The sequence below is a fragment of the Pipistrellus kuhlii genome, unplaced genomic scaffold (assembly GCF_014108245.1).
Source record: "Pipistrellus kuhlii isolate mPipKuh1 unplaced genomic scaffold, mPipKuh1.p scaffold_m20_p_20, whole genome shotgun sequence".
In the NCBI taxonomy this organism is placed as follows: Eukaryota; Metazoa; Chordata; class Mammalia; order Chiroptera; family Vespertilionidae; genus Pipistrellus; species Pipistrellus kuhlii.
Genome location: NW_023425516.1, coordinates 5,277,457 through 5,298,876, shown reverse-complemented (window position 1 = coordinate 5,298,876; position 21,420 = coordinate 5,277,457). Strand labels below are relative to the sequence as shown.

Sequence of the window (21,420 nt, the reverse complement as noted above, 5' to 3'; positions counted from 1 at the left end):
ACAAGCCCTGACCAGGGCCCAGGCTGGGAAGGAGCCTGCAACTGAGGTATGTGCCCTTGACCGGAATCAAACCCGGGACCCTTTGGTTCACAGGCCAATGCTCTGTCCCCTGAGCCAAACTGGCTAGGGCGAGAACCATTCCTTTCAATGTGTACATGCCCTGCCCTCCTTCAAGGTCTAACTCAGAGTCCTCATTACACAGGCCTCCCTTGCTCTGCCCACCTGGAAACAGTTCACTTTCCTCCAGGCCCCTGAGAGCAGAGGCTTTAACTTCACAGTTGCTTTACTGTATGTTTATGTCTTTTATCCTGTTCTAGAATGCCAGTTCCAGGGGCAGGAACTATATCTGCATTGTAGCTAGTCCCCAAAGAATAAACTGTGTGCATTACCAATGTCATGTAAGCCTAAGCCACATGGTCTGCATTTCTGTTAACATCTCTTTTCTTTTGAGGATGAGAGAAGATAATGCTAGAGTTTATGAGAATGTGGGTCTGATGCAGCAGCAGAAGAGCTTCAGATGAGAAAACCTGCCGAAACTTCAGCACAGAAATAGGTATGAAACGGCAGTGCTGTTGGTTCATTATTTTTGCCTTTCTAGACCTTTTTTTTTTAATTTCAGAGAGGAAGGGAGAGGAAGGGAGAGGGGGATTGAGTCCGCAACCCAGGCATGTGCTTTGACCAGGAATTGGAACTGTGACCTTCTAGTTCAACCATTTAGCCACCCCGGCTGGGCATCCCTGAACTTCTTTTTCCCAAGCTGGATTTATTTTAGAGTTCATTAAGCATTAAAAGCAAATGCAGAATTAATACTGAGAAGGGCAAGGTTAGCATTTATTGTAGACAAATGGTTGCTATTGGTGAGGGGCAGTGGTTGATATTGGTTAGTCCAAGCTGTGAGAGAGATGATCTGTAGGATCTAGGAAGTGTGGAGACACAGCACGGGATGGGTGGAGTCAAGATGTCTCAGGTCTCATCCCAGGAGGCCTCTGACTGGCTGTGTGACACCCAGGGCCGCCTCCTGGCTCCACTGCACGTCCCTTCAGTTCCCTTGTCCATCTCCCCCATCAATCACCTTTTCAGACAGTGACCCATGTGTGCTGTATGGTGTTTTTAAAAATATATATTTTATTGATTTTTCACAGAGAGGAAGAGAGAGGGATGGAGAGTTAGAAACATCGATGAGAGAGAATCATTGATCAGCTGCCTCTTGCACACCCTCTCCTGGGGATGTGCCCACACCCAAGGTACATGCCCTTGACCGGAATCGAACCCGGGACCTTCCAGTCCGCAGGCCGATGCTCTGGTCAAGGACATGTACCTTGGTTAACCACTGAACCAAACCGGTTTCAGCTGTGTGCTGTATGTTTAAATGATAAGTTAGAAACTCATAGTTTTAGTATTTCACATTGAAATTCTCATTTCAATGAGCAGTATATTTAAAAGCTTTAAATCTTCTTTTAAGTGGTTTAATGCTGGCTCCTTCAAAATTCTCATTTATTTCTTCTCAGAGGTGGGCTTCACCCTCTCCATGAAAAGATCAAGAACAGGTGCAAGAAAGTTTATGTGAAGAAGGAACATGAACCTCGAAGGCTTGCGTTGTGGTCGACTCCCTTTTGATGAGCAGAATCTGAAACCTTTTAAAGACCACTCCATTCTAACTGAACACCACCTGACTTCCAATGGCTCATTTCCTCAGATAAGCAATCATCTCTACAGTGTAGACAGTGTTATATTTTATAGAGTTTTATTTTAAATTGAGGAAGCAGTAAAATTGTGCTCTGTACTTTGCCAATGGTGGTGTTTTGAATCCTAGTTATTGCCATTTTTCTTTCTTTTTATAACCCTAACAAATTTAATTTCCCCCCCTCTTTGTGGGGGATGATGGGGCACTTGTTAGAGGAAAAAGTGGGGAAAATTAAATGACAACATCCTGTAGAAATGAGAACAGTTTTATTTATCATCATTTGTTCAGTAGTAGGTAATTTATTTTGATGGCCTCTTTTTTGGGGGGGCTAAATGAAAATTAGGCCAGTGCCCCAGACTTTCAGAACTTGACTCTCTTCCTTTGTATTGCCATTAAAAAATCGGGGGGAAATCCTGGGAATTTAGGATTAAGGTGTGCTTTTTCTTAGCAGATAACCAACGACCATTCAGTCTACTGTGGTGGGGAAATGTTTGCCATATATATTTTTGTTGTTGTTAATTTTTTTTTTTTCATTTGAATATTGTCTTGTATTTTGAAAAAGATGCATCTGTGGATAACCAGTGTTTTGGTTTTTAATTGTTGCCGACAAACCACCCAAAACATAGTGGCTTAAAATGTTCCTGACTATTCTTCAGTCTGATGGGGCTCAGCATCTTGCTGGTGTCGCTTGCTGATGTCTCTCTTGCTGGTCGGCAGGTTGGCTGAGACACTGGGTGGCGGGGCCCCTCTCTGTACACAACGGTCCTTGGGTCTCATTCTCTACGTGTCTCCGTGTGGCCTCGGCAGCTCCCAAGAGCGTAAGGCAGTAGTGGCCAGGCCTCCTTACGACTTAACCGCAGAACTGTCCAGCACCTTCTACTGCCCTCTGTTGATGAGAGCAAGTCCCAGGCCCAGGATTCAGGAAGAGGGGACTCCACCAGGGCATGAAGTGGAAGTACATTTGATTGGGGGTCCCCAGTGTAACTGTCAGAACCAGGACCGAGGAACGAAACAATTGTCAGTAGAAGTAGAAGCTGCTAGTGAGTGACCTTGGGAAGCTGAAGTGGCGTGTGTAAGTTGGAAGAGAGGGCCTTCAGACAGAAAGAGAGAGCCTTCCAGAAGCTTTCTGCACTGGTTCTGCGAGTCCTGAGCGTCTTTTCTGAATCATCACTTCCGGCCTTATAAGGACGGATGTGTCCAGGGGGCAGAGCATTTGGAAGCACCACCGCATCACCGTGGTCTCCGCAGAGGGAGGTGAGTGGGGGCTCTCTTCCTGCTACTGGTATCAGTCTGGTCTCCATGAATGCGTGCAGTAAGGCTGCTGGGAGCAGGAGTGTGGTAACGAGGCTGCGCGGCAGATTGAATCAGCAGTAGGATTTGCTAACGTGCTACCTGAAGTGCCTTCTCTCAAAAACATCCCTCTTTGTCGCATGTGTTGAATCATTGTTCGGTGACTGTGTCTCAATGAAAGTCTCACTGGTTGACTCTGTGAAGGAAATAAAATGCTACTGCAGCATTGCCATTTAGGCACAGTCTCCTTTCTGGAATCATCCTAGCTTTTGCTCCTGAGAGGAAGGACTCGACCGAACCCTGGTTGTAGTCATTTGGGCCAAGTGATGGCTGCCATTTTCACAGGCAAAATGTGTAGCGTTCCCCCATGTCACCCCCTTCCCGGATCCATCAAACCTAGAATTGCTTCGGAACACAAGTGTGGCCTGAACGTGATCACCTTCTGAGGAATGTACATGACTACTGTCTCCTTGTCAAGCCTATAGAGAGATTCAAGTCCAGCATTTGCAACGAGGACCCTGAATCCTGTTCTTTTTTTTTTTTAAAACACATTGTCACATTGAATGGTTCTCCTTTTTTGCCTCAATTTTGTGGAAATGTTTTGACACTGTTTATTGCCATTTTAATTCTATACATCTAGGTTTCTCTCTCTGTTTCTTCTTCTCATTACAGCAGTCCCTTTAGCATTTCCTATAATGCTGGGTTGGTGGTAATGTACTCCTTTAGCCTTTTTTTTGTCCAATAAGCTCTTTATTTGACTGTCATGTTTTTTTAAAATTTAAATTCTTTATTGTTCAAAGTATTACATATGTCTCCTTTTCCCCCCATTGACATCTCCCTGGCTGCTCCCACTCCCCAGCATATGCCCTCACCCCCCTACTGTATGTGTTCATTGATTATGCTTATACGCATGCATACACACCCACCACACACACACACACACACACACACATACACACACACCCTCCCCTGCTTTCTCTTTTAGGTTGGACTGTCTACTGTTCAATGCTTCTGTGTCTCTGGATCTATTTTTGTTCATCAGTTTATGTTGTTCGTTATATTCCACAAATGAGTGAGATCATGTGATATTTATCTTTTTCCAGCTGGCTTATTTCGCTTAACCATAATGCTTTTCAAGTCCATCCATGCTGTAGCAAATGGTAAGACTTCTTTCTATTTTATAGCAGTGTAATATTCCATCGTGTAGATGTACCACAGGTTTTTAATCCACTCATCTGCTGATGGGCACTTAGGCGGTTTCCAAATCTTAGCTATTGTAAATTGTGCTGCTATCAACATAGGGGTATATATATATATCCTTTCTGATTGGGGTTTCGGATTTCTTCTCTAGAAATGGGATTAGAGGGTCAAATAGGAGCTCCATTTTTAGTTTTTTGAGGGAACTCCATACTGTTTTCTACAGTGGCTGCACCAGTATGCATTCCCACCAGCAGTGCATGAGGGTTCCTTTTTTTCTTCACATCCTTACCAGCACTTGTTGTTTGTTGATTTGTTGATGGTAGCCATTCTGACACCTCAGTGTCATTTCGATTTGCATCTCTTAGATATTAGTGACTTCAAGCATGTTTTCATAGTCTCTTACCTTCTGTATGTCCACTTTCAAAAAGTGTCTATTTAGGTCCTGTGCCCATTTTAAAATATATATATTTTATTGTTTTTTTACAGAGAGAAAGGTAGAGGGATAGAGAGTTAGAAACATCGATCAGCTGCCTCCTCCACACCTACTACTGGGGATGTGCCTGCAACCAAGGTACATGCCCTTGACTGGAATCAAACCTGGGCGATGGTTTGATTCCAGTCAAGGGCATGTACCTTGTACATGCAGGGCGATGCTTTATCCACTGAGCCAAACCGGTTTTGGCCCCATTTTTTTTTTTTATTGGATTGTTTATCTTTCTTAAGTTGTATGAGTTCCCAGTAAATATTGAAAATTAAACCCTTATCGGATATAACATTGGCAAATATGTTCTCATGCAGTGGGCTTTCTTGTTGTTTTGTTGTGACCATCTATTTTGAATGGTAGCCTTGCTGGATGTAGTAATCTTGTTTTCAGATCCTTGCTTTCCTTTACCTTGAGAACTTCATGCCATTTCCTTCTGGCCTATAAAGTTTTTGATGAGAAATCAGGTGTCAGTCTTATGAGAACTCCTTTGTAAATAATAGTTTGCTTTTCTCTTGCTGGTTTTAAGATTCTCTCTTTGTCCTTAATTTTTGGCATATTAATTATGATGTGTCTGGGTGTAGACCTATTTGGGTTTTTGTTTGGATTTCTTTGTGCCTCCTGTAATAGTGTGACTTTTTCCTTTACCAGGTTAGGGAAGTTTTCTGCCATTATTTCTTCAAACACATTCTTTATCCCTTTCCGCTTCTTCTGGCATACCTGCTATTCGAATATTGTTTTGCTTCATGTTGTCCCACAGCTCTCTTAAGCTGTCCTCCTGTTTTTTAATTGTTTTTTTTTTTTTTTGGTTCTCTGATTGAATGATATTTTTTTTCCAGTCCTGTTTTCTAATTCATTGGTTCAGTCCTCAGCTTCCCCTAATTTGCTGTGTATTCCTTCCAATATGTTTTTCATTTGTGCTATATCATTCTTTATTTTCAACTATTCTTTTTCCATAGTTACTGTATCTTTTCTCATGCTATTGAGCATTTTTACCATCATTCTGAAGTCTGTTTCAGATAAGGTTTTTGTTTTGTTTTGTTTTTTTAATCTCTGTTTCATTTATATCTTCTTGAGAATTCTCTTGTTTTTTCATTTGTAGGTTGTTTCTTTGTTTCCTCATTTTGGCTGCCTGTTTGGGTTTGTGACTATGTGTTAGGTAGATCTGCTATGCTTCTCAATCTCTATTGGAGGACAGTGTCAAATGCTGTTTCTGACTAATTAGATCAGGCAAAGACCCAAAGCTTCTAGAGACCGCCTCTGGCTACAGACTGATAGGATTCCTCTTGATCTGCCCTCAGGCAGTCATATATGGCAAGAGGTTTTCTGTTTTGTTTTGTTTTTTTCAACAGGGTAGGGTAATTGTTTCTGCCTGGAGGCTAATTGTTATTCTCAGGCTAATTGGACAAGGTGTTTTCCAGTAGGATGGGTCACCTGTCTTCCCCCCAGGCAATGTGGCCTGTATAGCAATTATCTGCATGAGAAAGATGACTTCTGTAGCATGAGGGAATGGCTCAGCACTGGAAACCAAGGTGTCTGCCTTCTGAGCTCTAACCCCAGAGCCCTGGATCCGGGGTTCTGCTCACCCAGCTCCAGTCCACTCTGCTGTTCCTCTGTCAGAGCACAAGATGGGTGGCTCCACAGGGAATGTTATGTGATGGCCCTTCAAGAGGGTATCTGAATTTCCAGTCATCTCTCCCTGGTAGACAGCCAGATATTACGTGAGTACCCTTCTCAGTTCTGGTGCTCTCTGCTGGGGGGCCTAGCTTGGGAATTAGACCCCAGAGTTCTCAGTGGCAACCCCCCACAACTGAGATTTTTCTCCGGAACTTTAGCAGCTGTCTGTGGATGCCCAGCCAGCCCTTTCGCGCCTCTGCCCCTCATACCAGCCTCTATGCAGTCTCCACTTTCGGTCCTCGGTTATCAGGGTTCTCTCCAGCAAGTCTTCCATTATTCAGTAACTTTTTCTGTATTTTAGTTGTAATTCCGGTTTGGACTTGGGAGCATGTCCATGAAGCATCCACTCACTTCTCCACTATTTTTAATCTCCATTATTTTGACTCTGGACTTTGGGGGCAAAGCCTCTCACCAGCATACAAGGGTCTGATTGTATAAGCATATCCGCTGCATTAATCTCTGCCTGTAGCTTCCGATCAGTGGTTTTTGCCCTTGGAACAGAAACACCAGATCTTGTCTCACTCTCTTCTGATACATAGGACATTGATTTCATTTAGATTTCTCTCCACGATGTCAGTAAACCATCATGTTAGGTCAACTGCTGCCAGACAAGATGATGACAGTCCAGAGGTGCTAAGATTGGTTGTGTTTGATAAAAGGAGATTGATCGCAGGTTCTCAGATGAGATTTCTCTCTGTGGGATGGAATCGGGCAGGTGAAGATGTGGGGAGTTTTGAGTGCAGATTAAAAAAAAAAAAAATAGTGGAAACGAAAGTTCCAAAGAGGTGGTTTCTAGGACGTCAGAGGGCCCAGGGCCAGAGCAGTCAGTAATATTTGAATCAGGTTACCTGGAAGACAGGCGTGAGAGAGACACGGATGCGGTTGGCTTCGGTGGCTGGTAGACATAAAATTTGCACAATATCCCATAGCCGGTGGACTATTTTAAAATTATAAGCATAGGATTTTATATTTGGGGGTGAAGAAATTATCTGGCATGTGGTACTTGGTTTTTTTAAAAATGCCAAATTTCATTCTTAATAACTTTTATAAAAAACAAAAACATAAAGACACCTCATATCTACTGTGTGGCCCTCCTGAAAATGGTGGTCATCTATTCTCTGGAAGTCAGCGGCTTTTCAAATGTGAGAAAATAGATGTATGGCTTTCTTGGCGTTTTGCGTTCTTTAAGGAGCCCAGTTGCTCTGGAAAAGCCAAGAGAATCATCAAGATCATTTTTAGGGGTTATTATACTGGGGATTGTAAGAATAAGATAAGGTCTTTCGTTATTTCTAGTTTAGGGGAATGTGGAAAGGTATTCAGTTGTGAAGAGCTTTGTTGTAGCTAATTACTCCATAAGGGGAACATAGACTGTAGACATAAATACAAGCCCAGCGCAACTTCCTCTGTGCTGTTGGGAGGATAAAATGTTATAGACAAGCACACGGCCTCCCTGATTTCACAATGCCTGCATTAGCCCTTAATTTTGTCGAAGTCTGTTTCCCCCTTCCTCTTGAAAAATAAGTTCCAAAATATAGTTTACCGAATCTTCCATCATTGAAACATTTGCTCTGTCTTCACTACGGGCAGTTCACACAAGGCAAAGCTATTAAACAGTTGGTTTTAGTGTGTTGCATAACTTTGCTGTATATCAGACTAATTTTTACAATTTTTCACCCTAAACCTCTAATAATTTGCCTCTCTTATTTATAACCTAATTGTGATTCTTTTATTAATAAAAGCTAATGGAAAAGGATCCTTTATTAAGCTGATGACTAGACCTACATTTAATTTTCCTGCAGTATATGAAGTATTGTACCAGAGTATTAAAAGATATGTAATATTTTATTGATAAATCTATCCTTTAAAAGGAATACGTTTTAGGATGTCATCATTCTGATGTGAATCATGTAAATGTTGACAATATGCACTGTTTATTATACATTTAGTGTTTCCAGAGATTCACTTAATTGCCTTTTTGCCCCACGTATTATGTAGTCTATTTGCAAGTGTTTTTAAAAAGTGACATTAAAAGAATAGTTTATGTAGAGAAACATTAGTGGGTATTAATTTCCCTCCCCCTCCCCCCAACCTGTATTTATGGGTGTTAGTTCAACTGCTTTGCTAGCTGCAAAGCTGTATTACCAGAGTTCAAGTGTATTTGTAAACTGTATGGGAGCTAAAAATTAGGAATAAAACCATTTTCTTATATGATGGTACTTGTCATTTACTTCCTCAGACATGTCCAAGAGGCACCGGGGTTACAGGTCACGTGGCCCCTTACACCAGCAAAACGCTGACAGTCAGCAGCTTTTACCTAGAAGATGAGTTGGAATGTAGCCTGAATGTCAGGTCCTCGAGATTTTATTAAGTGCCTACTCTGTATATAGTTTTGGGAGACAGAAGGGGAACTGTTTTTGTTTGTTTGTTTGTTTTTTCGTTTTTTCTTTAAAGTATTTTTATTGATTTCAGAGAGGAAGGAAGAGGGAAAGAGATAGAAACATCCATGATGAAAATCATCAATAGGCTCCCTCCTGCATGCCCCCTACTGGGGAATGAGCCCACAACCCAGGTATGTGCCCTTATGGGGCATCGAACCCTGACCTCCTGGTTCTTAGGTCAGTGCTCAACCACTGAGCCATGCTGGCTGGGGAAGGGGGCGTTCTTTTCGGAATCAATAAAAATATATTAATAAAATAGGATTCTTTAAAAATAAATAAACACAACAAAACTGTGTGTGTGTTTTGACTACGTAACACATTTGCTTTGAACAAAATGTTAACAGGTTCAAAACAGCATACAGAAATTTCTCCTCCGTGCAGTGGACCACCAGCGACTTTGAACTCTGAACTGTTCTGTGTCCCTGTAAAAGGGCCGGCTCCAAGGGCTTTGCATTTGTCACTCAAGAGGTAATGCTGAACTGTCCCCAGTGAGGCTGCGCCCAGTTACACCTCTGTCAGCCCGTCGCCCACGCCTCCACATTGTCATGTTGCCGCACTTGCACCTTTGTCCTCCGCTAGGTGAACAATGATAGTCCAATGTCATTAAATGTGTATTTTTCTTAAAAGCGAGGCTGAGCATCCTTTCATTTGCTTTGTACACGCCTTTCTGGGAACTCTGTCCTTTGACACATTTTTTTTCTATTACATTCTGGATGTGTCTTGTGTGGAGTTTAGGAATGAAGTGTTTCCTTCTCTGCGGCTGATGGACATGACTGGGACAACTGAGTCACCAGCACTCGTTTCTATAAAACGCTCCTTGGGGGGGTGCCTGTGGGGGCACCAGGGAGGGAGTTGTGGCGGAGGCCTCCTGGGATTGTAACTCTCAGCGGGGATGAGGACAGGCTGGGAAAGGGGCTGCAGCCACCACGTGAGACCAGTCGCAGTTACACCGGCTGTGTGAGCTGAGAATGACTTCAGATGCTTTTTCAGATCCAAAATGCCAAACAGTATGCATGCACGCATCCGCACAACTGCTTTTTAATGAGCGCAGTGACTCAGGCATTGGGCAGGGTATTGTAGGAATACAAGATAAATCTCTCTTAATCCTTAACTTAAAGGGCTTTATGGCCCATTTAGGGAAAGGAGGCACCCAGGCTGAATACAAGATTGGATAAAACTGCTATGCAGTGAGGCCTGGATCAAGACTAAGAGTATGAGGAAATGACAACACAACATACTAAATGACAGTTACATGCCAAACATGGAGGGTTTATTCAGATCATTGGAGGGTTTATTCAGATCATTTCTAAACCTGCAAAGGGGTACTGTGTTTTTATTTTTATTTTTTATTATATGTATATTTGTATTGATTTCAGAGAGAGCAAGGGAGAGGAAGAGAGAGAGAGAAACATCAATTGGTTGCCTCCTGCACACCCCCCACTTGAGATCAAGCCAGAAACCTTGACCAGGAAATGAATCGGCAACCTCCTGGTGTATGGGTTGATGCTCAACCACTGGGCCACACCGGCTGGGCTCCCTTGTGTGTGTTGCTCATTGCCAGGGACCTGCATCAGCAACAAATACATTTAACAAATTAATATACAAACTTGCTGTTTTATAGTTCTGGAGGTCAGAAATCTGAGCTGAGTTTTACTGAGCTAAAGCCAAGGAGCTTGCAGGGGTTCATTCCTTCTGGAGGCTGGGGGCAGAATGTATTCCCGTGCCTTTTCTGGTTCTAGAAGCATCTCACGTTCTTTGCCTCCTGGCCTCTTCCTTTCTCCATCGTCAAAGCCAATAAAGGCTGGTCAAGTCTGACACAATCCTCTGACACTGAAGTCTGACATTCCCACCTCCCACTTTCAAGAATAAGGACCCCGATGATTTTATTGGGTCCACCCAGTTAATCCAGAATCCTCTCCATCTCAAGATCATTTTTTTAAATTGTTCAAAGTGTTTCATATGTCTCCCCCCCCCCAACCCCCTCAAGATCCTTAATCACATCTGCAAAGGCCTCTTCCACATAAAGTACCATATTAACAGCTTGTAGGGATTAGTAGACATCTGGGGGGGGGGGGGGGGCGTGGAACTCTCCACAGCACCCTTGGGTCTCAAAGACACAGGATGGAGGACAGCATTGCTGGGAGGAGAAGTCCCCAGCTGAGAGGTGCTGTAATAGAAGGGCTCTGTTGGGAAGGAAGAAATATCCTGACACTACCGCCCTCTGATATCTGGCTGCCTCCCATTGACCCAGCCCCTGACCCAACCTCCCATTCTCCCAACCCATCTGTAAGACACAGGGCCAAGGTATCCAGATGCTGCAGTCCATAGCGCAGGGAATGGATCTGGGGTGGGGTCAAGGGGCAAATAAAGAATAACAAGCCCTTATCCCTTGGCATGGCTGGGTGGTTGAGCATCAACCTATAAACCAGGAGGTCACAGTTGGATTCCTGGTCAAGATACATGCCCAGGTTGCAGGCTCGGGCAGCCAATTAATGATTCTCTCTTATCATTGATGTTTCTATCTCTCCCTCTCTTTTCCTCTTTGAAATCAATGTAAATATTATATAAAAGCCTAAGCAACCGTTCAACCAGTAGCTATGGAGTACACTGACCACCAGGGGGCACATGCTCAATGCACAGGCATGAAAACATGGAACAGACTGATGACTCTCAGAGGAGAGGGGGGAGAGGAAAGGACGGAAAGAGATCAACCAAATATCTAGAGGCCCAGTGCATAGATTCATGCACAGGTGGGGTCCCTCAGCCTGGCTTGTGGGGATTGGGCCCAAACTGGCAGTCTGACATCCCCTGAGGGGTCCCAGATTGTGAGAGGGCGCAGGCCAGACTGAGGGACCCCACCTATGCATGAATCCCTGCATGGGGCCTCTAGTATATTATGAAAAAAGAATAACAAGCCCAGTACAACCTCACCGCTCAAGGCTGCCTATGGGCCAGCACCATCATCACCAGGACCATTGGAAATGCAGTGTGAGGCCCCACCAAGCCCCAAGGTATCAGAATTTGCATTTTTTGCAAGATCACCAGGCACATTTGTAGTTGGAGGCTGGCTGCACTGGAAGACTTCCGTCCACGTGGAGATAAAGGTTGTTGGCAATTGTACCCAAGCCGAGTTAGCTCGCATCTGCAGACACAGATTTGAGACTCATGTGGCATCCTAGGAGAAGCCCCAAAGAGTAAGAAAAACCCAAAGACTGGATCTTAGAGAACAAGGGAAGCATCCCTGCATACTGTCTTGAAAACAGATTCAGCTATTCTTAGATATCACACCTATCAAAACCACGTTTGTGAAACCCCAAGCATATGTTAGATCCATCTAACGAAGGAAAAAGGAAGAAAAAAAATGAAAGGAAGACGCTAATTTGCATCTGTTCAGGAGGTAACAGGTGTCTGGGTCTTGATAGACTCCTAGACTTGTGAAAAGATTTTTTTTTCATCTTTATTCAGGCATGTCTGATGGGTGCTGTGGATATTACCATTATTTTCCCCGCACATACTAAAATTAATTTTCTTCTTTCTAAAGGGTTGATTCCCTCAAGGGTTACTTTGTGTGAAGGCTTTAGAAAATGTCCAATAAGGGTCTCAGTTATGGACAAAAAACTCCTCCGTGCCAGCCACACAAACGATCCTCTAGCTGTGCTTTATTGTGAGTGGATTCTTTGTGTTGAATACCTTTTCCGTATTTGAAAATGGACTGAAGTCTTTGCTTAGGACCATAAAATTTCTATCTTTAAGAATAAACCATCAGCCTGCTGCTAAGGGTAAGTGAAAAGAATACATTTTGGTTCAAGTTGCTAAACGTTTTGAGTTTTATAGGCTCTCGGCTGACATGGAGCATTCCGTTGCCGGTGTGCTGATTTCATGGGGGAAATCGGGGCCTTGGAGCCCACAGGCCTGGGTTTGCCTCCTGGTTTTGCCACTGACGAGCTGAGTGACCTTGGACAAGTCAGTGAAGGCCTTTGACCCTCAGATTCATTCCTTTTTTAGGAAAATAGAGGCAATGGCGCCTGCCTCGCTGTGAAGGTTTGTTGGGAAGTTCAGTGGCAGTGGATGACCTGGCACGTAGTAGGTGGTCACTAAATATCTGTCGTCTCCCTATAGGGCTTGGGAATATCTTGCAGGCCCTTGATACAGCCTGTTCCTATGTCATATGAATTTTCTAGTTAATGGCATGTAGAGGGAAGATAGAAATAAAATCCAGAGATTTTATTAGAGTTTACAGTCCTTCTTAGAGATTGAGCAAAAATCATTTAGCCTGGCCAGTGGTTGAGGTCACAGTTCGATTCCCGGCCATGGCACATGCCCGGGTTGCCTGCTCGACCCCCAATGAGGGGCGGGCAGGAGGCAGTTGACCAATGATTCTCTCTTCATTGATGTTTCTATCTCTCCATTTTCCTTTCTCTCTGAAATCAATAAAAAAAATTTTTTAAAAAATTATAATTTACTTTCTTTTACAATTAGTATTGGAAATCCTCAACTAGCCTTCCTCTCTGACATGTGCAGTACCATGCAAAACCAAAAAGTACACTCAATGTTTGGAGAAAATACTGATTTGTACTAACACTATATAAAAAAGCATGGGAATGATAGTCCCCACTTTCCAGATAGTTCTTCCTGTGGCACGAGAAAGGCAGGAGGATGGATGAGGTCAGAGCAGGGCACGTGGTGTCCCGATGCCTTAAAAAAATGCTTATTTGAGCTATGTCTTCCCATGTCCATAATTTGTGTATCTTATTACCTAAGGTCACATGTTTACATTATGAGATTATGTGTCCCATTTATTTTTATGGATTTTTATAGCACTTTATAATGTTTCTATTAGGCGATTATGTGTCCCATATATTCTCTTGAACATTTGAAATATTTAGGAGAAAACATCAAAAAAGATGGACTAGGAAAATAAATGTGACAATCTCCTTGTAAATAGAGAGCACGCTGCTAAAGTCAGCTTGCAAAAAGCCGGTGTTCGTTACCGCTGACGGAGTGCTGACTAGGTGCAGGCACCATGCCAGGGGCTTGGCGCGAATTCTCTCATTACATCCACACAACCAGCAGACCAGGCATTACAGTCTTCATGTTACAGACGAGTAAATCGAGGCAGTTAGCCAACACACATTGATGGAGCGCTTATAGCGTGCCAGGCACCATACGGTTGGTTATACCTGCACCGTATCTCATCTTCCAGCAATTCTGGGAATTGCACAGCAAACACAACTTTATTTAGTTATTTATTTTTATTTATTTATTTAAAAATATATATTTTATTGATTTTTTACAGAGAGGAAGGGAGAGAGATAGGGAGCTAGAAACGTCGATGAGAGAGAAACATCGACCAGCTGCTTCTTGCACACCCCCCACTGGGGATGTGCCCGCAACTTACGTACATGCCCTTGACTGGAATCAAACCTGGGACCCTTCAGTCCGCAGACCGACGCTCTACCACGGAGCCAAACTGGCTTCGGCAGCAAACACAACTTTAAAACCAGAGGTTGGCAAACATTTTCTGAATTGGGCCAGATCGTAAGAATGTTACACTTTGTAGGCTCTTCAATTTTGGTCAGGATGGCTCAACTCTCAGCTCAGCCAGAGATGACTCATAAATGAAACTTTATTGTGCTAGTGAAACTTTATTGATGGACCCTGATGTTTCAATTGCATGCAAGTTTCATGTGTCACAAGGTATCACTTTCTTTTGGATTTCCCGCCGCCCCCCCCCCTATTGTTTAAAAATATAATTTCTTTCTTAGCTCATGGGCTATACAAACCAGGCAGCCCGGCTGGTGTGGCTCAGTGGTTGAGTGTCGACCTATGAACCAGGAGGTCACAGTTGGATTCCTGCTCAGGGCACATGCCCAGGTTGCAGGATCGATCCCCAGTAGGGGGCGTGCAGGAGGCAGCTAATTAATGATTCTTTCTCATCATTGATGTTCCTATCTTTCTCTCCCTGTCCTTTCCTCTCTGAAATCATTAAAAAACAAAACAAAACAAAAAAACAAAAGGCAGGCAGAGGGCTAGACCTGGCCCATGGGCTATGGTTGCCATGCATGGCTCTTCACTGTCAGTTCTTAGGGGCAGGACCATTGTAGATTCTGCTCAGCATTGTGCACTCAGCTTCTGGGGCACCCTGGGGTGCTCAGTGCACGTCTGATGGGTGAGTGAATGAGTGACGATAAGCTGATAGCTCAGAAGTCCTGTGATGGTGGTGTTTTCTCTTCACTTTAGGCCACAACCCTAGACATAATTAGGTGAGCATTTTTTAGGGGACATTATATACACTATGTAACGCTGTTGAGATTACAGGTGTAGACCGGGGCTGTCCCAGCAAATCGGGATGCATGGTTATGGCAGTGCTTCCCACCAGGGAGATGGTTCTTCACCATAGTGACAGTGGGGCATTGGTGTGTGTGTGTGTGTGTGTGTGTGTTCAACAATACTGATTTCCCCCCACCACTTTCAATTTGGAAGATTTCAAGCCTGCAAAAAACTTGTTAGAATATTGGAAGGACACTGAACACTCACATATTTGTCACCCTGATGGAGCCGTCTTTGACACTGTATCACAATTGTTCTGTGTATGTATGTATTTGTGTGTCTATGTTCTTCTTACCTATGTATCTATGTATCTATCATTTTCCTAAGAATCAGGTGCAGCCTGGCCAGTGTGGCTAGGTGGTTGAGCGTTGACCTATGAACCAGGAGGTCACGGTTCGATTCTTGGTCAGGGCGCATGCCCCGGTTGTTGGGCTCCATTCCCAGTGGGGGGTATACAGGAGGCAGCCGATCAACGATTCTCTCTCATCTTGGATGTTTCTATTTCTCTCTCCTTCTTCCTTCCTGTCTGAAATCAATTTTAAAAATCAATTAAAAAAAAAAGAAAAAGAATCAGGTGCAGACAGCTTGACACTCCCCTTGAACACTGCATCTGTCTTCAGAACCGCCATACAATGTTCACACTCAGGAAAGTTAACATTGTCTGTCATACAACCAATACTTTAATTTCCCCAAAATGTGTTTGTTTAAGCTGGTGTGCTTGCTTGTTTGTTTTGAACCAGGACTCGATGGACAGTCACGTGAGGCACCTAGCAGCCCTTTGAATTCAGTTTCCTGGAAGCCAGACCAGCTCCCTGGCCTCTGTCTGTCTTCATGGCGTTGCTATTGGAAAAACACAGGCCTTTGCTTTTGTACAAAGTGTCCGTTCAGATTCATCCGATTGCCTTTTTGTGATTAGATTTAGGTTAAGCGTTTTCGGCAGAAATAACATGTGGTTGATCTGTGGTCGGTGGGTCGTCCCCTCCGAAGAGCACGGTGTCACTGTCCCCTTATTGATGATGTTAACTTTGACCACGTGGGTCAGGGAAAGGCTGCTCAGAACAAGAAATCATTCGAGAGTGTAAACAGGAAAAGACAAGCAGGTACACGGGTCCTGTCTGGCGGACCCAGTTTGCTCAGCTTCCAGGTTCTTACGCGAGAACAGGTGACTGAATTCAACCGGCGAAATAGCTCGCTGCTTCTTGCTCCGTGGCCATCAGTATGCAAAGCTGCGCTCCTGCTCAGCCGCTGGAGATCTATCGATTGTGTCACCGTCCATGATGGGGTGCAGCGAATCTTGCCGTGGCACCTGCATTAGTTTTCACCTCGTGTAGCTGCCTCCCTGCTCCTTATGGCCGTTCCAAGGGCAGCAGTGTGGACACGGGCCACTGTGGTCCAGGCCCTCGTCATCCTCATCCAGGCACCACTGTCCCCTAGTGATCCATCCAACCTCTGCTCTGCTTGCCTTCTCCCCGCAGTCCATTCTCCATAAAACAGCCTCTAGAGATTAAAAGAAAAAAAAATAATAAAAAAATATATATATATTTTTAAAGATTTTACTTTTTTTTTAAATGTATTTTTATTGATTTTTTACAGAGAGGAAGGGAGAGAGATAGAGAGCTAGAAACGTCGATGAGAGAGAAACATCGACCAGCTGCCTCTTGCACACCCCCTACCAGGGATATGCCCGCAACCAACGTACATGCCCTTGACCGGAATCGAACCTGGGACCTTTCAGTCCGCAGACCGATGCTCTACCACTGAGCCAAACCGGTTTCGGCTAAAAAAATATATTTTTTATTGAGTTTTTACAGAGAGGAAGAGCGAGAGAGATAGAGTTTGAAACATCGACGAGAGAGAAAAACTGATCAGCTGCCACTTGCACATCCCCCGCTGGGGATGTGCCCACAACCAATGTACATGCCCTTGACCGGAATCAAACCTGGGACCTTTCAGTCCGCAGGCCGATGCTCTATCCACTGAGCCAAACCGGTTTCAGCAGCTTCTGGGAATTTTTCAGAATTCAGATCAGATTACCAACCCTCTTTTTCTTGAAACGTTGCCTATGGTCCTCAGAATGAATATCTAAATGCTTCCTCTGGCCTACCCTGGATGGCCTGGCCCTTACCTTTCTCTCAGGCTTCGTTTTCTTTCACTCTTTGGTCTCTGCACCCAGCTGCACTGGGCTTTCTGCCTCAGGGCCTTGGCGAATGCCGTGCTGTTCTACCCACCTCAGTAACTGCTCGGATCGCACGCTCACTCGAGAATGGACTCATGTCAGGATCCAGAGGCTCCAATCAAGTGACTCGGGCGGGACCCACCCTTGGACGTGGCGTTGGCTTGGTGTGGGCTGCTTCTCTCCTCATCATGGCAGGATGGCTGCCACAGGTGCCCGCTGTTACACTCACCCCCTTGGCCACTCCTAGGAAAAGAGAGTAAATTTTTCCTCATAGTTCTTATAAAAAATACTAGAGGCCCAGCTGAAACCGGTTTGGCTCAATGGATAGAGCGTCGGCTTGGGGACTGAAAGGTCCCGGGTTAGATTCTGGTCAAGGGCATGTACCTGGATTTCGGGCATATCCCCAGTAGGGGGTGTGTAAGAGGCAGCTGATCGATGACTCTCTCCCATCGATGTTTCTAACTCTCTATCCTCTCTGTACAAAATCAATAAAATATATTAAAAAATAAATAAATAAAATAAATAAAATTATTAAAAAAAAATATTAGAGGCCCAGTGCACAAAATTCGTGCATGGGGGTGTGTGTCCCTCAGCCTAGCCTGCACCCTCTCCAATCTGGGACCCCTCAAAAGATGTCTGACTGCACATTTAGGCCTGGTCCCTCCCAACTGCCCTCCCCTGCTGGCCATCTTGTGGTGGCCATCTTGTGCCCATATGGGGCAGCCATCTTTGACCACATGGGGGCGGCCATCTTGTGTGTTGGAGTGACAGTCAGTTTGCATATCACTCTTTTATTAGATAGGATGAGCTTGGCTTTAATTAAGGCACCACAGGGCACATGCCCATTCCTGAGCCAGTCCTTCTGAATACGAGGCTTCCCCCTTAGGAGGAGGTGTGTGTTGGCCTTTGCCAAGCCTTGGGCTGAGGGTGGGAGAGGGTTCCCCAAAGAACACAGTGTCCTGTTCCAGAAGGAGGGCAGTGGGTGCTGCACCGCCAAGTGAAAGGTGCCCATCACGGACTCTTGTAAGGACGTGAGATAAAAAGCAAAAAGATACAACCAGGTCAGCGTCAGCAACATCTGGCATGATGACCGGGATGAGTGAGATGAAGGCCTCACGTCTGCGGTGTGGGTTCCTGTGAGGATGATCGACCTAAAACCAAGAATTGTGTGGGGAAGGGCTGGGTGAGAGGGGGGAGCAGCTGGTTTGATCCTTAGAGCTCGTGTGTGTGTGTGTGTGTGTGTGTGTGTGTGTGTGTGTACAGGTGATGGGTGCTTAGTTGCCATTGGTTGCTGTTTCTGTCTCTGTCTCTCTCTCTCTTTCTTTTTGAGAGAGAGAGAGGGAAAGGGGAGAGAGAGAGATAGTGAGAAACATCGATTTGTTGTTCCACGTATTTATGCGTTCATGGGTTGACTCCTGTATGTGTCCTGACCAGGGATCCAACCTGCAGCCTTGGTTTATCAGGACACTCTAACCAACTGTGCTACCCGGCCAGGGTTAGATGCCATTAGCTTCATTTCCATATATATATAAATATATTTAAGGTGAGGAACCCAGACTCTGAAAGAGGAGAAGTGATTGGCCCACCTTCCCTCAGGGACAAGCCCTGGGTCCTGCCATCACTCTCCCGAGCTGGCGTTACTTTTTATCTCACTGTGTCTGCAACGCTTCCTTTATCTCCAGGAAAGCACATTTGAATTCATTTTGGAAACCAAAGGAGAGGATGGCCGGCATCTTCAGCGGCAACAGCAATGAGTGTCCTGAGGTTAACTGCGGCCCTGATTGAAGACCGCCCGCGGTCACCCCCGGGGAGGGCTGCCGAGGCCTCCGCTCTCCGGGCTGTCTTCTTCCGAAATGCAATTTGGGGAAGGAGGAAATATCTGTGGCTCCTGCCAGTCACTCTGTGTGAGGGTCACGGGGGGTCCTCCGGCACCAACGAGCTGTGTGAATGCTGTCCTCCTGCTCCATGGCAGGTGCCCGTGACAAGCGCCCATTTAACCGGTCTGGACAGGCTCTCCCGGCCGAGAGTGGCCTCGTACTGACGTGCTTGAGCCCCAGGCAGGCTGTTCCTCCTGCTGGACCTCTGTTCCCCTGTAATTGGGGGGGGGGGGGGTGTAGAAGGAGGAAAACCAGAGTGGGATACCGTGTCTGGTACCCAGGATTATTATTTTATTTTTTGTGTATTGATTTTAGAGAGAGAGAGGAAAAGGGAGAGAGAAATATCGATTTGTTGTTGCACCTATCTATGCATTCATTGGTTGACTCTTAAAAAAAAAAAAAATATATATATATATATATATATATATATATATATATATATACTGATTTTTTTACCGAGTGGAAGAGAGAGGGATAGAGAGTTAGAAACATCAATGAGAGAGAGACGTCGATCAGCTGCCTTTTGCACACCCCCAACGGGGGATGTGCCCACACAGTGGTTGATTCTTGTATGTGCCCTGAGGGGATTGAACCTGCAGCCTTGGTGTATTAGGAAAACTGAGCTACCTGGCCAGGCCTAGTTCTTCATTTATTAAAGCAACATCATCACTTCTATAGTGCTTACTCATTCCGGGCACTTTTCCAAAGGTTTTATTTTATACAAATAATTCTTTTTATTTTATATTTTTACTGATTTCAGAGAGGAAGGGAGAGGGAGAGAGAGATAGGAGGTCTTGTTGCCCTGAGAGGCAGCCGATCTGCATGCCCCCTACTGGGAATCTAGCCCACAACCTGGACATGCGCCTTTGACTGGAATTGAACCTGGAACCCTTCAGTCCGCAGGTGGATGCTCTATCCACTGATCCAGACCAGCTAGGGGTTTATGAATAATTCTTTTAATTATCTTAAGATACTACTATTTCCACTTTATAGAAAAAAAAATTAAACCAGAGAGGTTAAAGCACTTGCCTAAGGTCACACAGCTAGGAGGTGCCAGAGGTGGGATCTGAACCCAGGAAGTCTGCTTCCAGAGCCTGTGCCCTCCAGCATTCCACTCTGCTGATGCTTGATATCATGTTTCCTTTTAAAATGTATTTAAGGGGGAAAAAAAGGGGGGGGGGGAGGAAGGGGAGAGGACTGAGTAAGAATCAACTTAAAGAAAAACATTAAATTGCCAGATTGGTTTGGCTCAGTGGATAGAGCGTCGGCCTGCGGACTGAAAGGTGCCAGGTTCGATTCCGGTCAAGGGCATGTACCTTGGTTAAGGGGAACTTCCCTAATGAAGAGTGTGCAGGAGGCAGCTGATCGATGTTACTCTTTCATCGATGTTCCTAACTCTCTATTCCTCTCTGTAAAAAATCAATAAAATATATTTAAAAAAGAAAAGAAAACATTAAAAAAAGAATATAGCATGCATGACAGGGCTATGGCAAAATGGTGGCCACGGTTTTGAATAAATAACGTGGGAGATGCTAGGCAGTCTAGAAGCCTAGAATCCTGTTCGTGGGGGAAATGCCTGCATCAGGCAGGGGAAGAAGCTGGGTGGGGGCTCCGGAGTCTGTTTGCAGCCACAGTGCTGGTGGCTGACGACATTGCTCGTCTAGAATGAGAAATGTCGTCCTCCCATAGCCACGGAGCCCGTGAGTTCCTTTACGGGCGTCTGGATCCCTTCGACGTGTCCTTGCTGGAGGCTGAGGACCAGCGTCCTTCCCTGAGGCACTGGCTGCCTCCTGGAGCGCCGTTGCTTAGCAGGTGGTTGAATGCACTGTGTGCGGGATGAGTGTGGGTTGTGCCGGCTGACGTTCGGCCCAAGTAATTAATGGGCTTTTCCCACAGGGGAGTCACCTCCTGTCCCCTGTGGTGGCAGAGACGGACGGACAGTCTGCATACAGCAGCGGAGGCAGCTGTGGGCAGCTCACCTTGCCACTCACCCTCTCTGACGTCATCCCATCTCCCTCTGCTTTGCAAACAACCCCAAACTCTAATCCTTACCCTAACCCCTACACTACCCTCAACCTTTGCTCAGACCCGAATCCATATCTGCCAGAGTTCTTGTTCCAGCATTACAAAGGGTTCAATCTGGAGAAAGGCTAGATTAAATAAGAGTCCGGAGATGAAAGAAAGATAATTTTGAAAGGCACTGGGGGTCAGAGGAGTTTCAGTTAAAGGAGCTAAAGGTTTCCAAGTTCTTAGTTCTTCGTTCTCCT

General features: G+C 45.0%; 1 protein-coding gene across 2 annotated transcripts in view; it reads left to right on the top strand.

Annotated features, from left to right (window-relative positions):
• The window catches only part of PTPN11 (protein tyrosine phosphatase non-receptor type 11), a 46,770-nt gene extending 44,447 nt beyond the window's left edge, over positions 1-2,323 (top strand). For both annotated transcript variants that reach the window (XM_036448778.2, XM_036448777.2), the window contains exons 15-16: positions 452-553; positions 1,509-2,323. In XM_036448778.2, the coding sequence (XP_036304671.1) occupies positions 452-521 (70 nt within the window). In that variant the 3' untranslated portion in view covers positions 522-553; positions 1,509-2,323. The remainder of the gene's footprint in view (positions 1-451; positions 554-1,508) is intronic.
• The last annotated feature ends 19,097 nt before the right edge of the window (positions 2,324-21,420 follow it).